General features: G+C 38.1%; 1 protein-coding gene across 29 annotated transcripts in view; it reads right to left on the bottom strand.

Moving 5' to 3' along the window:
- Positions 1 to 19,307, bottom strand: part of SLMAP (sarcolemma associated protein) — a 146,148-nt gene that overhangs the window by 64,983 nt on the left and 61,858 nt on the right. For 18 of the 29 annotated variants that reach the window (XM_056129918.1, XM_056129916.1, XM_056129934.1 and 15 more), the window contains exons 2-4: positions 17,183 to 17,330; positions 2,424 to 2,496; positions 1,772 to 1,808 (exon numbers count right to left, since the gene is read on the bottom strand). In XM_056129918.1, coding sequence (XP_055985893.1) covers positions 1,772 to 1,808; positions 2,424 to 2,496; positions 17,183 to 17,330 — 258 coding nt within the window. Of the gene's footprint in view, positions 1 to 1,771; positions 1,809 to 2,423; positions 2,497 to 17,176; positions 17,331 to 19,307 lie in introns of all 29 variants that reach the window. The other 11 variants (XM_056129917.1, XM_056129915.1, XM_056129933.1 and 8 more) reach the window with 1 other exon arrangement.

Here is a 19,307-nt window from a genome sequence, read left to right as displayed (position 1 = left end):
ATAATAGTGTTTAAACAGTAAAAATCGGCTAGAGGAAAGGTTCAACAGGAAGAGCACATATGGGAAAACTGGAATGTCAAGCACTATACGGTTCTCAGGCTACCACTGGAGTGACCCCCAAGCTAACCAGGAGTAGCCCCTGGCCACCACAAGTCCTGGCCCCCAAACGAAACAAAATTGCAAATCAGTCAAAATGCCTAGAACTCAAAAGCCAAAGCAATGTAAGAGGAAGAGAAGGGAGAAAGAGAAATGAGGAAGAGAGGAGGCAGTGGACGGGTAAATGAGGAGGAAGTAAAGGGCATCAATAGGCTGCTGTGACGCTGGCTCAGGCTCAGCACCCCTCAAGCTTGCAACATCAATTTATGATGTTAACAGGATCATTCTTTACGAGAAGTCATAAAAACAACCATTTGTTTAAAAGTCTGGAGTCAGAGCTAGAACTCCAAGGACTGAATGCATGCGTTGAAAGCAGGAGGTCCAGGTTTGAAGCCAGCCTTACAAGGCTTCCCTCTCCGCCTCTGCACTGCCAGGAGCAACCCCTAACACAGAGACCCCAAACACAGAGTCATAAGTAGCCCCTGAGCCCAATGGGGAGGTTTAAGAACAAAACAAACAAGAGTTCTTCCTCAATCAGTAAGACTGAAAAGTGGTATTTTATACATATTTAATATATTTACTGAATATATTAAATATTATGTACATTAAATACATATTTATGTCTAAATAATCCCCAGCACTACTGAAGTTGATGATTAACCACTTTTATTTCTAAAAGAGGAATCTAACAGAAAACCACTCAAGCTGATTTTCATTCTTCATCCAGATGGAAGGGGAAAGTATCAAATATTTTCCCTAGGATTTTATATATAGTAAGGAAACTCAAAATCTCTATTACTGCCAAAAACATTTTTATTGTTTAGCTATAATACCTCTAGTTTGGGCTGGAGCGATAGCACAGTGGGTAGGGCGTTTGCCTTGCATGCGGCCGACCCGGGTTCCATTCCTCCGCCCCTCTCGGAGAGCCTACCAAGCTACCCAGAGTATCTTGCCTGCATGGTAAAGCCCGGCAAGCTCTCCATGATGTATTCAATATGCCAAAAAACAGTAACAAGTCTCACTATTTGTTGTGAGATGTTACTGGTGCCTGCTCGAGCAATTTGATGAACAGGAGAACAGTGCTACAGTGCTACCTCTAGTTTAATACATCATTATTTCTAAATGAGAAAAAATACACTATAAAATTACTGAAATTATAGAAAAAAAATAAACCCCAACAGGTTAAAACTGATCTGATCTTCAAATACAAAAAAAAAAAAACCCCCCGCAATTTCTATAAACCCATATATATATGTGCTATTTCCATGTACAGACACTGAATGACTATTTGGGGTGAAGACAATATTTGTAGACAGGAATGTACTACAAAATAAAAAAGCTGTAACTAAAATTTCTTAGCTCTGGCCAGGACAAAATTCACATTCCACAGTTAACAATTTAATTGAGATAACAACAAAAGCTTTTCCCTAAGAAACATCTATCCTAACTTATCTGGATATAGATAACATGACTGTAGTAACTAAGTTATACGTTCTCTCTCTCTCTCTCTCTCTCTATACACACACACACACACACAAACACACACACACGCCATTAAAATACGTATCATTATAAAAGAGAAACGTTTTTAGGTAAGGCATATTAAAAATAAAAGTATTTTCCAAATTGATATAGTAGAATTTGTTTGGGAAACAAGAATCATTAGCAAACTTACTTTGTCAACAGGACTTGGTAATGGAGCATGGATGACACTGAAAAGCAAAATTTAGAAATTTTATCTAATTTCCTAACAGCAGAGGAAACAAAATATGACAATACCAGAACAGTTTAAACCCCGAAGTGAAAGACTTGTCTTAATAATTATAGGAAAGTGAATTATTTTTCAACTCTTAATAAACATAGTATAAAGCTCTAAATAAATACAAATCCAGAATACATTAAGAGCCTTTTGAGGATCCACTGCTTAATGAAGGCTATCTTATGTTACTTTGTTATAAAACAATTTATATAAAGAAAAGCATGGCCAGCAAGAAAAAAGCATGGCCAGCAAGATAAAGCATGGCCAGCAAGAACAAAATAAACAGTCAATTATTGGCCAATAACATATATACCCCAAATACTTTGAAAAAAAACTAATAAACCATCAAATACAAATTGTAAAGTTAGATTTAGAAATAAAACTTATTCCTCCCTGTACATTATTGACTAGAAAAGCACTAATGAGAAAAACAATTAAATTAAAGCATATTCTAAAACAACATAAATTTAATTCTGAAATAAATCAGAATTTAACAGTAAATTCTTAAATCATTAGACTACTACTATTAAATGATAATGAATACAAAAACTTAGTAAGTTATACTCACTCTGATCGGAGCCGGGCTTCCATACCATCTGGTAGAAAAAGTTTTATTGTGGAAACAATACACCCATGGGTAACTGGTTAAAACAAATGAACAACATGGATAAAACAATTGTTTACAAATATAAACCTTCATAACCTCATGTACCTAAACCTATTTTATTTTTAAAAGCAGTAATTCTGTCAAATAAAATAAATGTAATGATTTAATGATTTAATTTTCAGTCCCCTAAAGAAAGTCATTCCTACCCAAAAGGGATCATAATCACAAGGTAGAATTATAGGCAGAAGTGTTTTTGAAAAGCATCCTTACCTCTAAAGCTGTTAACAACAGCCAAGGAAAGTCAGCTGAATATTCAGAAACACAACTACAACCAGAGAGATAGTAGTTATGGAGGGTGCTAGCCTTGGAAGTGGGTGCCTTGGGTTCGATTTCTGGCACCAAATATGGGCCCCCAACCCCTGAGACCCTGAGCACAGTGCCAGGAATAAGTTCTGGCATACCCAGGTATGGCCTCAAAACAAAACACAACGACATGAGTGTTTGCGCTTTCACCCCTATTTGCTGGTATAAAATCTAGATGTAACTATTCCTTTTTAAAATTTTAGGCCTTACTCATAGTTTTCTTATCTCAACCTGTAATTCCTATTCACAAAGTTATGCATAATACAACTTGGGATATGCCATCCAATTTCCCATTTTAAAAGTGAAAAAACAAACAAACAAACAAACAAAAAACAGCCCACCAAGGTCTCATGAAGAGTGAAACATTTTACTATTATCAGAACTGTTTGCTAGAACTCATATTTCAGGTTTCTAGTTTTGCATTCAAAAATTTGGTTTTCACAATACCCAAAAGGAGACAGAGAACAGAAGGGAACGCCCTGCCACAGAGGCAGGGTGGGATGGGGGGTTGGGGGTGGGAGGGATATTATCCATGGTGGTGGAAAATGGGCACTGGTGGAGGGATGGGTGTTTGATCATTGTATAATTGAAACCCAAGCACAAAAATTTGTAAGTCTACCTCATGGTGTTTCACTAATAAAAAATTTTTTTAAAAAAATTTGGTTTTGTTTACTTCCAATCTGCTTTTTTTCCACCTCCACCACTCCCCACTAAACATCTTTATATGACACCACACTAGTTATTCTGTAGACAACTCTTTAACATTGGTTCTTTTCTTTCTGAAGATTTTAAGAACAACAATGCCCCCCAAGCAATACCTGTCCAGAGATTCTCTTTTATGTGTATTTCTCTATAGGGAAAATTTTTTGTTGGTTTAAAGGTGCTATCTTTTTCTCTATTCTTCAGATACTGTATTTTCCAGGGCTCAAGAGTTAATTTAGTTAATGAAACTGAAAGTTACAGAATGAAGAAAACATGCTGTATCAAGAACAACGAAGTGGTGATTTACTTGTCAAAGCTCACTGAATTAAAATTAAGAGCTGTAAATAAATTATATCTCAATAAAAGTGTTTGCTACTTTTCACTACATCCCCAGGTCCTCAGTAAAATTGATTTTTAAGAATATAGGCTAATGCATTTGCATAAGGGTAACTTATGTGATCTTATTCATAAATCATAAAGATGATATTGATGATAATAAGATGTCGCATTACCACTCCTGGGAATATATCCCAGGCTACCAAATGTAACCTCCTCACACGACAGAGTCTGGTAAACTCCCCGTTGCATACCCAATATGCCAAATACCAGTAACAATGATGGGTCTCATTCTCCTAACCCTGAAAGAGCCTTGAATATGGCACTTATTAAAAAATCTCAGGGTTAGGATGAAGGAGACGTTACTGGGGCCTGCTCGAGGCAATCGACGAACAACAGGATGGTCGTGATCATGATATTGATGATAGAGAGTACAGGAGATAAGGCGCTTGCCTCGTATGCAACCAACCTGTTTGATCCACAGACCATGGTCCCTAAGCACCACCAGGGGTCACTCCTGAGCACAGAGCCAGGAATACCTGTGGTAAGACTCTCAAACCAAAATTTAAAAAAAAAATTTTTTGAACAAGGGTCAAGGAGATAGTTCAAAAGTCTGAAGAACAGCCCAAATTCAATCACCACCATCGTTAAGTGTAGTCGTAGAGCCTCCTAAGTACCAGTGGGTCAGTGATCTGTCCAGCCTGGATGGCCAAACATCTCTAGGAGTGATTCCCAGGCACCAGAAGCATTGCTTGGGAGCCCAAGCCATAAGCAGAAACAGAATTTTAATACAGTTTACTCATTGTTAATATTCATTAGTTACTATATGAAAAGTGCTAACAGAACAAGAACCATACATAGGGATGGTCTTCTAAACTCTGCCTGGTACAGCAACTATGGTCATGACCTATTGGGCTCGTTCCTCGGGGCTTCATCCTCCATCCTCCTACTATGGATAGGTTTTATAAAATCAAACTGCCTGCATCTCCAAATACCCTACTTTTCACAAACCCATGCCTTTTGCAAAGCTATCTATAAGTGATGTCTTTTATTTCCTTGTATCTCCAAAAGCTACTTCTTGCTCACATTCGTGCTTTCTATTTTCCTCATCACAGTTTAGAGGTGTCACCAGAGCTTCCAATATCCACTTCTTGTAACACTAAGCACATTATGCTGTGTGTATTTATCATTTACAAAATCATTGTCCCACCAACTCTTTCAGGACAGTGAAGATTGGTTCTTTAAATACTGCTACAAAGTAGCACAAAGTAGACATTTAATAAATACCAACATGTCAGAAAAACATTTGGTATTTTGCAGTTTTTATAGTTTCCATTGGGCTGGAGCGATAGCACAGCGGGTAGGGCGTTTGCCTTGCACGCAGCCAACATGGCCGACCCGAGTTCGATTCCTCCGCCCCTCTCGGAGAGCCCGGCAAGCTACCGAGAGTATTCGATATGCCAGACACAGTAACAACAAAGTCTCCAATGGAGACGTTACTGGGCCCGCTAGAGCAAATCGATGAACAAGGGGAGGACAGTGACATAGTTTCCATTACTCAGGGATAAAAATGTCTCTTACTGAGGGCAAAAGAGTTCATCTCCACTTACAAAAAACACATAATTTCTTCCCTTCCCAGGCAAAAGGTAGAGAAGAAATGGATCTATCTCTGTTCTACAGCTTCCTTACAGGTCTATTACAAATAAGTTACAATAATAATTTTAAATGTTTAAATAAAACAGTACAAAACTGTATCAGAGTGCCAGAGACAGCTCGATGGGTTTCGTTAGCATGCAGAGGCCCAAGCTCTTTCTCTGGCACTGCATGAACCCCTGTGTGTTACCAGGAGCAATCTCTGAGCACAAGTGGATAAACAGCCCTCTAAAAAACAAACAAACAAAAATCTAAAGCAATACTGATATCCTACCAATATGTTAAGAAAGAAAATAAAGCTGTTTTGAAAAATAGGTGCAGGGGCCAGAGAGACAGTACAATGGGTAAGGTGCTTGCCTGTCTCACAGCTGACCAGGATTTGATCCCCAGCATCAAACATAGGCCTCTGAACACTTCCACGAGTGATCCCTGAGCACAGAGCTAGGAGCAAATCCAAGCACAGTCAAGCAGGGCTCCAAAACAAAAACAAAATATAGGTGCAGAATCTACTGCAGTGCTACAGCTGACAATCTGTGATGTTAATTAGGATTTCCGAGAAATTACCAAGCCCAGCAACATGGACTGATGCAGAAATCTCTGATGAACCAAGAGCTAAAACTGACTGGAAGTACAGAGCTGCTTACCCTATTAAGGCAATTAAAGATCACATCTGCCTAATCTACAAGGTAGTTTACCAATTCTTTCTCTGAAAGGTTCTTACGATAACCAGATACACAGGTACATAAAAATACTGCTTTCCACATTAACTTACAACAGACCAATATTTAACCTGCTAAAAATGTTTTGTTCTAGGGCGCTAAGGACATAGTGGAGCAGCAGAGTGTATCATGCCTTGCCTATGAGAGGCCCTTGGAGTTTGATCTACAGTGCATATGTGGCGCACACACACACACACGCACACACGCACACACACACACACACACATACACATTTTGTTCTTAATAACATTCATCAACTAACGATAACAGCATTTCCCCAAAGGGAGTCTTAGCACAAAAGATTATTTTTTAATTTATTTTTGAAGAACCAGGGACAGTATAGGGGGTTAAGATGCTTATCTTGTTTGCAGATGACTCAATCCAAGCTCCTCATCAACACTGTGAGTCTTGAGTTTGGAATAGTCACTGAACCCTATCAGGTATGGCCCAACCCTTGAGCTCCCCAAAACAGGATATGGGGTGAGATGACTTTGAAAAACAACTTGGAAAAAGAGTTTTAAAGATGGAACTAAGAGATAGATCAGGGGTCAAGATGCATGCCTTGAGACTGGCAAGATAGTACAGATAGGGCTCTTGCTTTCCATGCAGCCAATCTGGGTTGGATCCCGAGTACCCTATGTGGTCCCAAAATAAACAGGAATAATTCCTGAACACAGAGCCATGAAAAATCCCGAGCATCATTGGGTATGGCCCGCATGCCTTCCCCAAAATGATGCATGCCACGCAAGTTTAATTCCCAGTACTGCACAGTCCCACAGGACTACAGATATAGACTTGAGGTCCTCTGAGAACTGCAGGGACTGAACATTAAACAATCCAGCCCAGCACCGGTTGCTTTTGTTCTTTTGGATGTGGGCCAGTCTCTGCGGTGTGAGATGATATCTCATTGTGATTTTGATCTGCATCTTCCTCCTTCACTGCTGGTGGGAATGCCGACTGGTTCAGCCCTTTTGGAAAACAGTATGGACAATTCTCAAAAAACTAGAAATTGAGCTCCCATTTGACCCAGCAATGCCACTCCTGGGAATATAACCCAGAGAGGCAAAAATGTATAGTCAAAGTGACATCTGCATTTGTTTGTTCATTGCAGCACTCTTTACAATAGCCAGAATCTGAGTGCCCGAGAACAGATGACTGGTTAAAGAAACTTTGGTATACCTACACAATGGAGTACTATGTAGCTGTTAGAAAAGATGAAGTTATGAAATTTACATACAAGTGGTACTACATGGAAAGTTATCATGCTAAATGAAATGAGTGAGAAAGAGAGGGATAGACATAGAAACATTGCATTCATCTGTGGAATATAAAGTAACAAAATAGGAGACTAACACCCAAGAATAGCCAAGATTAGTACTAGGAGATTTACTCCATGCTTGGAGGCCAGCCATACATACTAGGGGAAAAGGCAGCTCAGATAGAGAAGGGAGCACCAAATAAAGGGTGTTGGGAGGATCCTCCCAGGATGGGAGAAGCATGCTGAAAGTAGACTATAGACCAAACATGATTGCCACTCAGTGCCTCTTTTGCAAACCACAACACCCAAAAGGAGAGAGAGAACAAAAGGGAATGCCCTGCCACAGAGGCAGGATAGGATGGGGGGGATGGGGGGTGGGAGGGATACTGGGATCCGTGGTGGTGGAAAATGGACACTTGTGGAGGGATGGGTATTTGATCATTGTATAATTGATCGCTGGAGCAATAGCACAGCGGGTGGGGTGTTTGCCTTGCACGCAGCCAACATGGCCGACCCGAGTTCGATTCCTCCGCTCCTCTTGGAGAGCCCGGCAAGCTACCGAGAGTATCTCGCCCACAAGGCAGAGCCTGGCAAGCTACCCGTGATGTATTCAATATGCCAAACACAGTAACAACAAGTCTCACGATGGAGATGTTACTGGGCCCGCTCGAGCAAATCGATGAATAACGGGAGGACCGTGACCGTGACTGTGATAATTGAAACCCAAGTACAAAAATTTGTAAGTCAACAACTGTACCTCATGGTGTTTCACTAATAAAAATTTTTTTAAAAATCCATGATGCAAGAAAAAGAAAAAGAAAAAAACAATCCAGCCCAGACATCCAAGCATCATTGAGAGTGACCCTCTTGTACCTTAAACACTGTTTTAGACGCCTTAAATAAAAGTTTTTAGGAGTCTTTTTTACCTTTTTTTTTTCCCCATCAAAAGCTTTTCCAGAACATACTGGACTTTTTGTCCATCTTGAGGCTCTAAAACTCAAGTGTGTTTTCCAGATGTTTGATCACTTAGGATTTCTATTCTTCTCCCTCTTAGGAACATTTGCATAGAAACTGGTATTATAGTTTATATATATTGTACATGTGACATTATAAAAATATTTTGAAAAAACATTATTTTAAGGAATTCTCTGAAATAATTATTTTTTCTGTTGCCCCTTCCCTTTGCTGCTGCCCTTGCAACATTTAGGAGTCACACTCCAACTGCACACTCGCTGCATCTGCAGTGCACTGGGATGGGGAACAGAGGACTGGGATCAAATTAAGACCTCTAACCTGCAAGATAGGTGCTCTACCACTATGCCATATCCTGAGCGCCTCTCTGAAGCACCGATTTTTCTGCAGGAGAGAGAGATTGCTCCCTGGTGGTGCCTGTGTGTTGCTGAGCATCACCGGGGCCTCCAGCATGCGAAGCATGCTCTAACACTTCAAGCTATCATCCTAGTCTCCCAGAAGCTCTTTCAAACAAATCTAGCTCTCAAACTTCACCCAGAAACATTTGTCATCAGGCCAGAGAGACAGTGCAGTAGATAAGGTGCTTGCCTTGCATGCAGCCAACCCAGGTGCAATCCCTCAGCACGATGATTCCTGAGTGCAAAGGTAGTAGTAAGCCTGAGGTACCATCAGGTATGGCCCAAAAGCCAAAGAAAATGAAGAAACATTGTCATCACTGCATTTTCAAGATTCAAAACCAAAATTGATAATAAAATTTTAAAGTTTCTTGGGTACAATAAGGAAGCTGCGGGAAGTCTTTTATTTAAAAAAACAACAAGAATTGTTTGAATATACTTAAGTTTTTTTTTTTTAATATAGGAGTACTGCTATTTATTCACCCACTGATTAGGCTGATTGAATTGGGCATGAACTCCACCTTCTTTTTTTTATTTTTTATAATTTTATTTATTGAATCACTGTGAGAGCAGTTACAAAGCTCTCGGGTTCAAGTCTTCATCATACAATGAAACACCCATACCTTCACCAGTGCCCATTCTCCACCCCCCAAAACCCCAGTATATCCCCATCCCACACCCTCCCCCTACCTGTGGGGCAAATGATTTCTACATTATTCTCTCTCTCTACTTTGATTACATTCAATATTTTGACACCTGACCCACCATTATTATTTGGGATTTGACCCCAACACTCGGATCTACCAAAAAGGCAACAGTAGACAATTTGTTTTCTACTGCTGGTTATGAATAACATATGATGTCGCACAGCTACAGTAGCAGCCGCATGATTTTGAAATTCCGAAATTTTAGCATTTAAATCTGGAGAGATTTCTGCCAAAACCTGCTGGGTTCCAAGGTTTGTTCCTGAGTCTCTGGGATCACGGTCGTTTAGCAGCTTGATCAGGAGCCAGAGAGGCCGTTTGTGGGCAGTGACTCAGGGTCTCATTGGAACAGGGAGGAAAGGGCCGGCTCCACCCCCATCCTGTGAGGCCCCACATGTGTCGTCACTGAGGGCCCAAACCTGACTGTCCAATGGCCTTTGGAGGATGGCAGCCACCAAGCCTCCAAGGGGTAGCAAGTGGAGGGACAGTACCCTTTCCCCCCTAGTTGGCCCGGTGACAGTAACTTACTGTGGGTTCGGGACGCATTTCTGCCAAAAACCGCTGGATTTCAAGATTTGTTTGTGAGTCTCTTGGACCATGGGCGTTAAGCAGCTTGATCAGGAGCCAGAGAGGCTGTTTTTGGGCAAGACTTGGGGTCTCATTAGGATAGGGAGGAAAGGGCCAGCTCCACCCCCTTCCTGTAAGGCCCCACGTGTCTCATCACTGCGGGCCCAAACCTGACTTTCTAGTGTCCTCTGGAGGATGACGGCCATCGGGCCGCCAGGAAGAACAGGCCAAGGCATGAAACCTATTCCCACCTGGGGTGGCCCGGTGCCGGTAACCTATTCTTCAGTATTTTAAAACCACATTGCGACAATGAAATAAACCATGAAAGCTTTTTGAATCTGCTTTTTAAAAAGTATATAAACATGCATTACAAACTATATGCATATTTCAAAAATATTAAAACTTAAAAAAATAGTGACTGAAGAAAGTACAGGAGGTAAGGGGCTTTCCTTGTATGCCACCAACTCTGTTTTAATTCTCAGGATGGCATAGCCCCTGAACATTGCTGAGTATGACTCAAAACCAAAACTTGAATATACGTGAATATATATATTCAAGTTAATATGATTATATATGTATACACATATATTCATTCAAGTTATGGATGTATACACACACATGTATATATGAGTCATGGAAACCAGGTATTTATGGAAGGAAAATCTGGAACTTATAGGAATAGTTATGTCTATTTAAAAAATCAGAATTAGTCTATACAAGGTGACTGCCATCTGTGTAGGTTCTTTTCTCGCTCTCATCTTATACTAATTATTTATTTTGCTTTTGAGTTACTATATTTACTTTATGTAATGCAGTAAAATTTTTCTATTGCCTCTCCACACAAACACCACTTACAAAAACATGTTCACTCTGATAAATTTAAAAACTTTTGAGGCCCTGGAACATGTGGCTGAAATTTCTTCGTTATGTAGTAGTCTAAGTTCTAGCTCCATTCCTGCATTCTTAGGTCAATATTACTCTACACTTGAGTAGTTTGAAGAATCTCTTAAAAAGACTGGCAGTAACAGGAAGTACAATCAGTAAGAACATTCAAGTTCAAAAACATTTGAAAAACCAAGACCTAACCAAAGTTGTTAACAGTTTCGGGGGTGGGTTGGGGTGGTGTGGTGGAATATTTGCTAAACAGCTTTTTGACTAAAATTTAAGTTAGTAAACTTGCATTACTGACTTTCTGCTTCACTGAGCTTCTGATTCAATACCTGTTTGTTTGTTTTCTATGTTAGGAAAGAGGTAGGAAAAGCTGATAAGCACTTTTGCTTTTTTTTTTTGTAAAGTTTTTGGGCCATACCCAGCAATGCTCAGGGGTTCCTCCTAGCTCTGCACTCAGGAATCACTACCGGTGGTGCTTGGGGGACCATATGGAATGCTGGGAATCAAACCCGGGTCAGCTGCATGCAAGGCAAATGCCCTCCCCGCTGTACTATTGCTCTGGCTTCATACTTTTGTATTTAAAATATGTATATTCTGAATTGATATTGTACCATTTTGTCTCATTTGTAACCTGGAGTTCAGTTATTACAAACTTTCCCTCTTCTATACCTTCAGAAAAGATAGCACTAACTATTCATTCTCTTTATGTTTTCAAATAATAAATGAGTTTCCTAAGTTTCTCCAATGACAATCAAATCTTTTTTTTAATTCAGTATTATTATACGTCCATAGATGTAAACATATATAGCACATAGTATGTATAATTAATTTTTGTGTCAGGTGTAGATCCCAGGGTATGATATATGGAAGACATATACCACAGTCTCCAAGCGCAATATTTGATATATTTTTACCTCCTGCTCTTATTACTTGAAGCTTAAATTGTACCATCTATGATCAGGCACATTCCACCTTAATTTGAGTTCCTTGCTAAAGTCCCCCAAAGTCTTAGTTTGAGGCTAGTACGAGAAAATATTCAGACTTAATTTTCCACTTCCTGCCCTCACAGTTATTTCTATCAAGAATCCTGTCTTTTATGCAGATTAATTTCTGCTTTATTTCTATAGCATAATATACAGTGATACTGCTGTAATGACTTTTGAAATATCAAAGGATGGTTTCCAGGTAAGAAGCACATAATGGAACTAAAGGTATAGAGATAAAAGTTCAAATTTAAAGGTGAAGAGAGAAGACTTAATAACGAAAATTATTGCCATGGGCTTAAATAACATTAAAAAGTACCTGGGTCTTTAGATGAGCATTTTATAAACATTTCTTCAGTTTGAAGAATGAAAGTAATTCAGTAGCATCTGATTGTAAAGTTCAAGGAAGACACCATTGACCCTGCTCAAAACAGACTCTTTGTTCAACAGCGGTTCAAGTTATAAAAGGAAATAGATGAAGTGGACTTGGGTGAAACATGAAGTTTGTAAAACTAATTAGTCCCAAGCTCAGAAAACTTCAGTTATTTTGAAGCAGTTAGTAGGTTTGGGAACAGAAGACTGGTCAGCAATTGGGCTTTTAAGACTTCAATCCAGAAGACTACAATAGGCTGGTTTTTTTACTTCCCTTTGGGGCCAGAGAGATAGTACAACAGGTAAGGTGCTTGTCTTGCATGCAGCAGACATAGGTTCGATCCTGGTACCCCCTAAGCCGTACCAGGAGTGATTCCTAAATGCAGAACCATGAGTAAGACTTGAGTACCTCCATGTGTGGCCCCAAAATGAAAAATAATTAAATTAATTTAATTGACTAGAATGTTATCCTATTTGTTTACGATATTTATTATCTATAGAGCAGATCGTTTCTTTAGTACTGAACAGTGAATTTTCTCCCTGAAGTCACAGTGTGAAAAGTTAAATATAAAAATGAACTTATTCTGGAAAGATTGCAAGGTAAAGGTAAAAAGGTAAAGGCCCTCCCGTTGATCGTCGATTTGCTCAAGCGGGCCCAGTAACGTCTCCATTGGAGACTTTGTTGTTACTGTGTCTGGCATATCGAATACTCTCGGTAGCTTGCCGGGCTCTCCGAGAGGGGCGGAGGAATCGAACTCGGGTCGGCCATGTTGGCCGCTTGTAAGGCAAACACCCTACCGCTGTGCTATCGCTCCAAATTGCAAAAGTTACTAAAATATGTTTAATAACATTAAACATGTATTGCAGTTTAAATAAAATTCTGAATCTTATGTGTGTGCATATACTTTATTTTTTCCTGATGTGTGTGTATATATGTATATATATGTATATAAATATTATGTACACTGGAGGGATTTTTTTTATTGTTGTTTTATTAGCACAGCCCTTTTTAACATTCTTCCATATCCCCATCCATATAATCATATTACCCTCCATCATATATATATAGATGAAACTTTTAAAATACAAAATAATTGAATTTCTCATTCAACAAGCTTACAAAAATACTTATAATTCATATACTCATTAATTCTTGTAACAGGTCATCAAAGAACTTTTTTTTTTTTTTTTTGCTTTTTGGGTCACACCCGGCGATGCTCAGGGGTTACTCCTGGATCATGCACTCAGGAATTGCTCCTGGTGGTGCTCGGGGGACCATATGGGATGCTGGGAATCGAACCTGTGTCGGTCATGTTGGCTGCATGCAAGGCAAATGCCCTACCCACTGTGCTATCGCTCCAGCCCCAAAAGAACAATTTTTTAAATTTTGTGTCCGCTGACTTTTAGACTACACATACTTTTACAAAGCTAAATTCATAGATTCTCACAATTTTTTAATCAACTATACTCAAAACACTAAGTAGTACTGTTTGCACGAATTCACATGCATTCTTTTGCAATTTGCTTGAGATACTTAAGGTGTATCACTCATGTATACATTCTTATATCTACACAGAACAGTTTTGCTGTTTTTATTTTGTTTAATGAGAATTTTATTTCTTATTTTCTTTCCATTTATTTAGGATTTTTATTAGAAATAACCTAAAATTGATCAAACAACTCCTTAACACCTACTGGCTATACAATAGCAAGATTTTCAGCTTGACCTTTATAGATAATTTGAGACTTCCCAAATATTGAATCATCTTCCCAGGTCTGGAATAATACCTAATTTCCTCATTTTATTTCTTTGAACTTAGTCTACTAATACTTTAATGAGAATATTTTATCTGTAGTCACAAGTGAAATTAGCTAGCATTTTCCTTCTTATACTATATGGTTAGATTATATAAATAACACTGAACTTGCCTTTATTTATTTATTTATTTTTTATTGTGGTAAGACTGGTTCACAAGACTCTGAATCTTTTTTCAGCCATACTATGTTCTAAAATCAATCCCTTCTCTAGTGACCTCTTTTCTCCACCAATGTCATTTCCCTTCCTCCCTACAACCTGCCTCATAAAGGCAGGCTCTTTATGTCTATTTTCAGTTTTCCATCTCCTTCAGAATGACAACTTCCCTCCTCTAATATCATATTGTATATCTGGATTTGTTTTAACGTTATTTTTAATGATATCAAACTCAGCTGTGAAAAACTGTTGTGGTCAATCTTTAACAAATTTTTAATCCCTTAAAATGATTTTTTCAATGTTCCTACATACAATCAAATGATCAACACTTTGTGTCCACATTTCTTTCTCATCAAAACTGAGATGGAGTCTGTAGGATTAAGAAAGCAAAACCTAATGGTCAAAGACTTTTATAGTTACAAGGTTAACAATTTCATGCATTTCAACTCAACCCCCACTCCCAGGTATTCTGGCTATGACTGTACCATGAAAGAACATCCCAAATATCTTTGTATTTATAATGACCCCAGAGCTAGGAATAAGCCCTGTGCAATCTCAGGTATGACCCAAAAACAAAACAACAACCAAAAAATATCAAGAACTAGCATTTTGGGTTTGCTGATTCCCTTCAAGAATTTTTGTTCATTTCATTAGTTTCTGCATGTTATTTCTCCTCCCTCCCACTTTCTTTCTCTGAGTTCTTCCAAGGGTCAAGTTTCTCCATTGTGGGTCTTTTTTTTCTTCAAAACTTTCCAGTGCCAGGGATCAAACCTAATCAATGTGAAGTATGTATTTTACCACTTAAACTACAGTCTCACAGCCAGAATTATAAATTTTTATCCAAGCAAAGAATTTATTCTCTGTGGGGAAAAAAAAAGTTGAACAGACATGCATTCCTAGGAGAGAAAACAGTTAAATTCCCCATTTTTTCTGTGGACTCTTCATGGCTGGCACTCACTAAATATTTGTTGAATGACTAAGTAATAGGAGAGGTGTATGCGGCAACAGCAGAGTAAGGTAGTGTGTCACTACAACTGTTCTCAGAATGGTCTTAGATAAGGTGAGTTATCTTCTTAACTAGTACCCAGTATTTCTGCATGAAAATACATATTTTCTTTTCTACTTTTACAACCACAGATGGAAATTCCTAAAATTCTTGCCCTACTCAAATTCAAACATCAAAACCTAACTTCCCAAAACAAAAACAAAAACTGAGCAAGAGGGGCCCAAGAGATAGTGTAAGAGGTAAGGCACTTCTCTTGTACACAGTCAACCTAGTCAACCCCAGTTCCACATATGGTTCCCTATGCCTTATAAAGAGTGATCCCTGAGCACAGAGCCAGGAGTAAGCCTGGCTTACAGGACAATGGGACCCAAAAGAACAAAACGAAACAAAACTTAACTCCTTGAGGTCAACAAACTTCAGTAAAAATAATAACTGTAGTTGTACCACTAGTGAAAGTATAAAAACATATACAACACACACACACACTCACACACACACACACACACAAACATCACCACCATCACCCCCATCTCTATTTCTACTGTGCAAAATATTAGAGAAAAATGATTTATAATTTCACCAGAGTATGTTCAGAGAAACAGAAAGAGGAACTTACTAATTGCTTGTTACCCATATTAAACAATGACAGTGGAACTGCACACTTATGATTCCTACTCATTTAATTTCATGATTCAGTCACATAATTTAATGGTTCACATAAGACAGAAAAATAAACCAGATAGATTTAGGCATAGCTATGAAAGATATAAATAACCTCCATTTACTTAAGAACTACTAATTCAAAGATATATAAAATTCCCTGTTTATGATAGTACTATTGTGTAGCTAATAGTACTTATTAGCTACCAATAGAACTCTGTGTGAGGCAACAATGTATGCACAACTGGAAGAAATAAATCTTAACTGATGGATGTTAATCATGTATCTTTTGTTCCCATATGCCAAATAAGTAACTTCCCAGGATCCTTTGCTGTTACAGGTTAACATGTGTATGACCTAACTATGTGATCAGTAAAATAAAAAGAGAAACCTGCTAGGAGAGTTATTCTTTCAATATAAAAAAAGAGTTACTCAGGAAGACATTTGTCCTCATCTTTTCTTACACAGGACAGCATAAGAAAAGTAATGCCTGGGACTACAGCATTCACCCGTTGACCACAAGGCAATAAGCAGAGGAGGGAAGAAAAGGGGAGAGGCGGAGAGGGGAGGAAAGAGACGGAAGGGAGGAAAGGGCGGGAAGGGGAAGGAGGAAGGAGGCAGGGGACAATTAACATCCTGGATTCTTTTTTCTTTTTTTGCTTTTTGGGTCCACCCGGTGATGCACATGGGCTAATCCTGGCTCTGCACTCAGGAATCACTTCTGGAGGTGCTCGGGGGACAATATGGGATGCTGGGAATTGAACCTGGGTCGGCTGCATGCAAGGCAAATGCCCTACCAGCTGTGCTATCGCTCCAGGCCCCCATCCTGGATTCTTAATAAAACCATAAAATTAAAAAAAAACAGGCTTATTTGCTTACAAGTTTCTTAAAAACAAATACTCCAGGATATTCATTAGGTATACTGTCATTGATATAAACTCTTTACTGACATACTGTGTTTTCATACTGTGATTAAAAAATTAAATTACGTAAACTTCATAATTTTAGAAAAGCAATGGAATGAAAAACTCAGCATTTCACCACACATAATACTGTACCTAAGACACTTTTCCAAGCACAAACTGTTCTGTAACATTAAATAACAATAGTACTAAGAAAATAAACAAAGAGGGATAAATAATAGGAAAAATCGATCCATACCCGTACCTTTCCGTGTGTTCTCCGTCACATCTACCCCAAACTGGATAATGTCACCAGAAAGAATTTCACATGGTGGGCTTTCTTCAGAGCCTCGACTTAATCTCTGGCTATTTATAAAGGTACCATTACTACTTTTAGTGTCTTGGAGATAAAACTGCAAAAACAAAATTGGGGAGAAAAAAGAGCCAAAGTTAATATTAATAATCCCAACAATGCTTTTTTTAAAACAGTACTTCCAAGCTTGAAAACTTCTCCAGGTGGGCCTTCCCCCCATCAATTCAAACCACTCAATTTAACAATGGTCCCCATATATATATATATATATATATATATATATATATATATATATATAAAATAAAACACATAAGTACTCCAAAACCAGGTGATTTAAAATCTAGCAAGATAAAATGATGTGATCAGTTTGGAGAAGTTCATAATATCTTCAAATGTCAAACACAGAGTCAGCATATGACCAGTAGTCTATCCTAGTTAATAAGGGAAGTGAAATCATATGTTCTCACATTCAAATGTCCAATACCAATGAATAGGTCATCAAAATTGTGTGTTCACATATATAGTGTTATACGCAATTTTTTAAAAGTAGTACTGAAACATGTTATCACGCAGACAGACTTAAAACACTACACAAGTAAATCAGGCACAAACTATATTATATAAGCTCCATTTATACTGAACAAGTAGAATTAGCAAATCTAAAGATAAAAAAGCACATTCGTGGCTGCAAGGCACCGAAACACTACAGGAAATGGGGTGAAGAGGTGGGGTGGTGATAAGAAGGTGGAGAATGACTGTTAATAGGTATACGGTTTTCTTAGGGGGTGATGCAAATATTCTCAAATTAGATAATGGTGACAATTACATAACTCTGAATCTACCAAAAACCACTGAATCATAAATTTAAAGAGCAAATTTTATATTAATTTTATCTCAATAATGCTATTTTTTAAGTCACTTAAAATTTCAATTCTATCTTTCCATCTCACTCTCTGTAACTTTGTTCCTAGAATGTCTGGGTTAAATCAAAGAAGTGCTCACTACACTGGCAAGGCAATATCTATAATTATAATCAACAACATCAGTCACCTAATATACTTGCAAACTGGACCCAGGGCTGGTAGTACCTTCAGAAAAGGCTTTGCTTTAAAGCAAACTAGAGTACTAGAAACTAAAATACTAGAATCAACTGTGTAGGTAAATAATTCCTGGCCTCAAAAACTTGACTTTCATCAACTGGGTAATCTTCCCTCTTTTTTTTATTTTTATTTTTTAAATTTTTATCAGTGAGACACCATGAGGTACAGCTGTAGACTTACAAATTTTTGTGCTTGGGTTTCAATTATACAATGAAAAGGGGAAAGATAGTGGAGGTAAGGAAAGCCAACCTATTTATTACCTACCTATGCAAAAAGAAATTAAGAATAAAAAGAATCACACCATCATCTTCCGAGAAGTAAGTAATCGAGAAAAATATCTGCACCCTTCTTTTTGCATTTTGCTATACTCTCCAACCCCGTTTATTCTAGCAATATTATTTCCACTTAAATTCCTTCCTAAAGAACAAAGAAAACTAGTATTTACTAAAAAATATGTTAAACACAAGTTATGCCAACATGCCTCCTTGAATCTTAACATTAAGGCTATGATATAAATATTATTTCTATTTGTAAATGAAAAAAGTAATGCACAGGAAAGCATCTTTCCAAAGGTCACAAGCTTGGAGAACAGAAGGGCTAAAATTCATATAATAGGATTAAAAGGGCCATTTTCATCATTACCTCCCACTGACCTTTATGTTTCATTTATTCTTCACTCCTCCCACAAGCTCTCTTTCAAAATAAACTCATACCAAAAAGATAGTAAATTGCTAAAAATATGGAAATGCCATTTTGTTAATTCCAAGGTGACAATTTAAAGACCACCAGGCTACCTATAAATGACTTTTCTATCTATAGCTCAAAAGATTTCAGCTATTAATTTTAGCAAGCAGTTTGTGTATTTTATCAATTATTGACCATTAATTTAAAAAATTATGGTGGCATTTTACAAGTTCTCTGAAATTTACAGGCCTTAACATTTTATAATAGGGATAACTGGCAACATGTTCCAGTTA

The sequence above is a fragment of the Sorex fumeus genome, unplaced genomic scaffold (assembly GCF_029834395.1).
Source record: "Sorex fumeus unplaced genomic scaffold, SorFum_2.1 ptg000072l, whole genome shotgun sequence".
NCBI lineage: Eukaryota > Metazoa > Chordata > Mammalia > Eulipotyphla > Soricidae > Sorex > Sorex fumeus.
The sequence above is the reverse complement of the archived record's forward strand: the minus strand, read 5'-3'. Positions and strand labels throughout refer to the sequence as shown.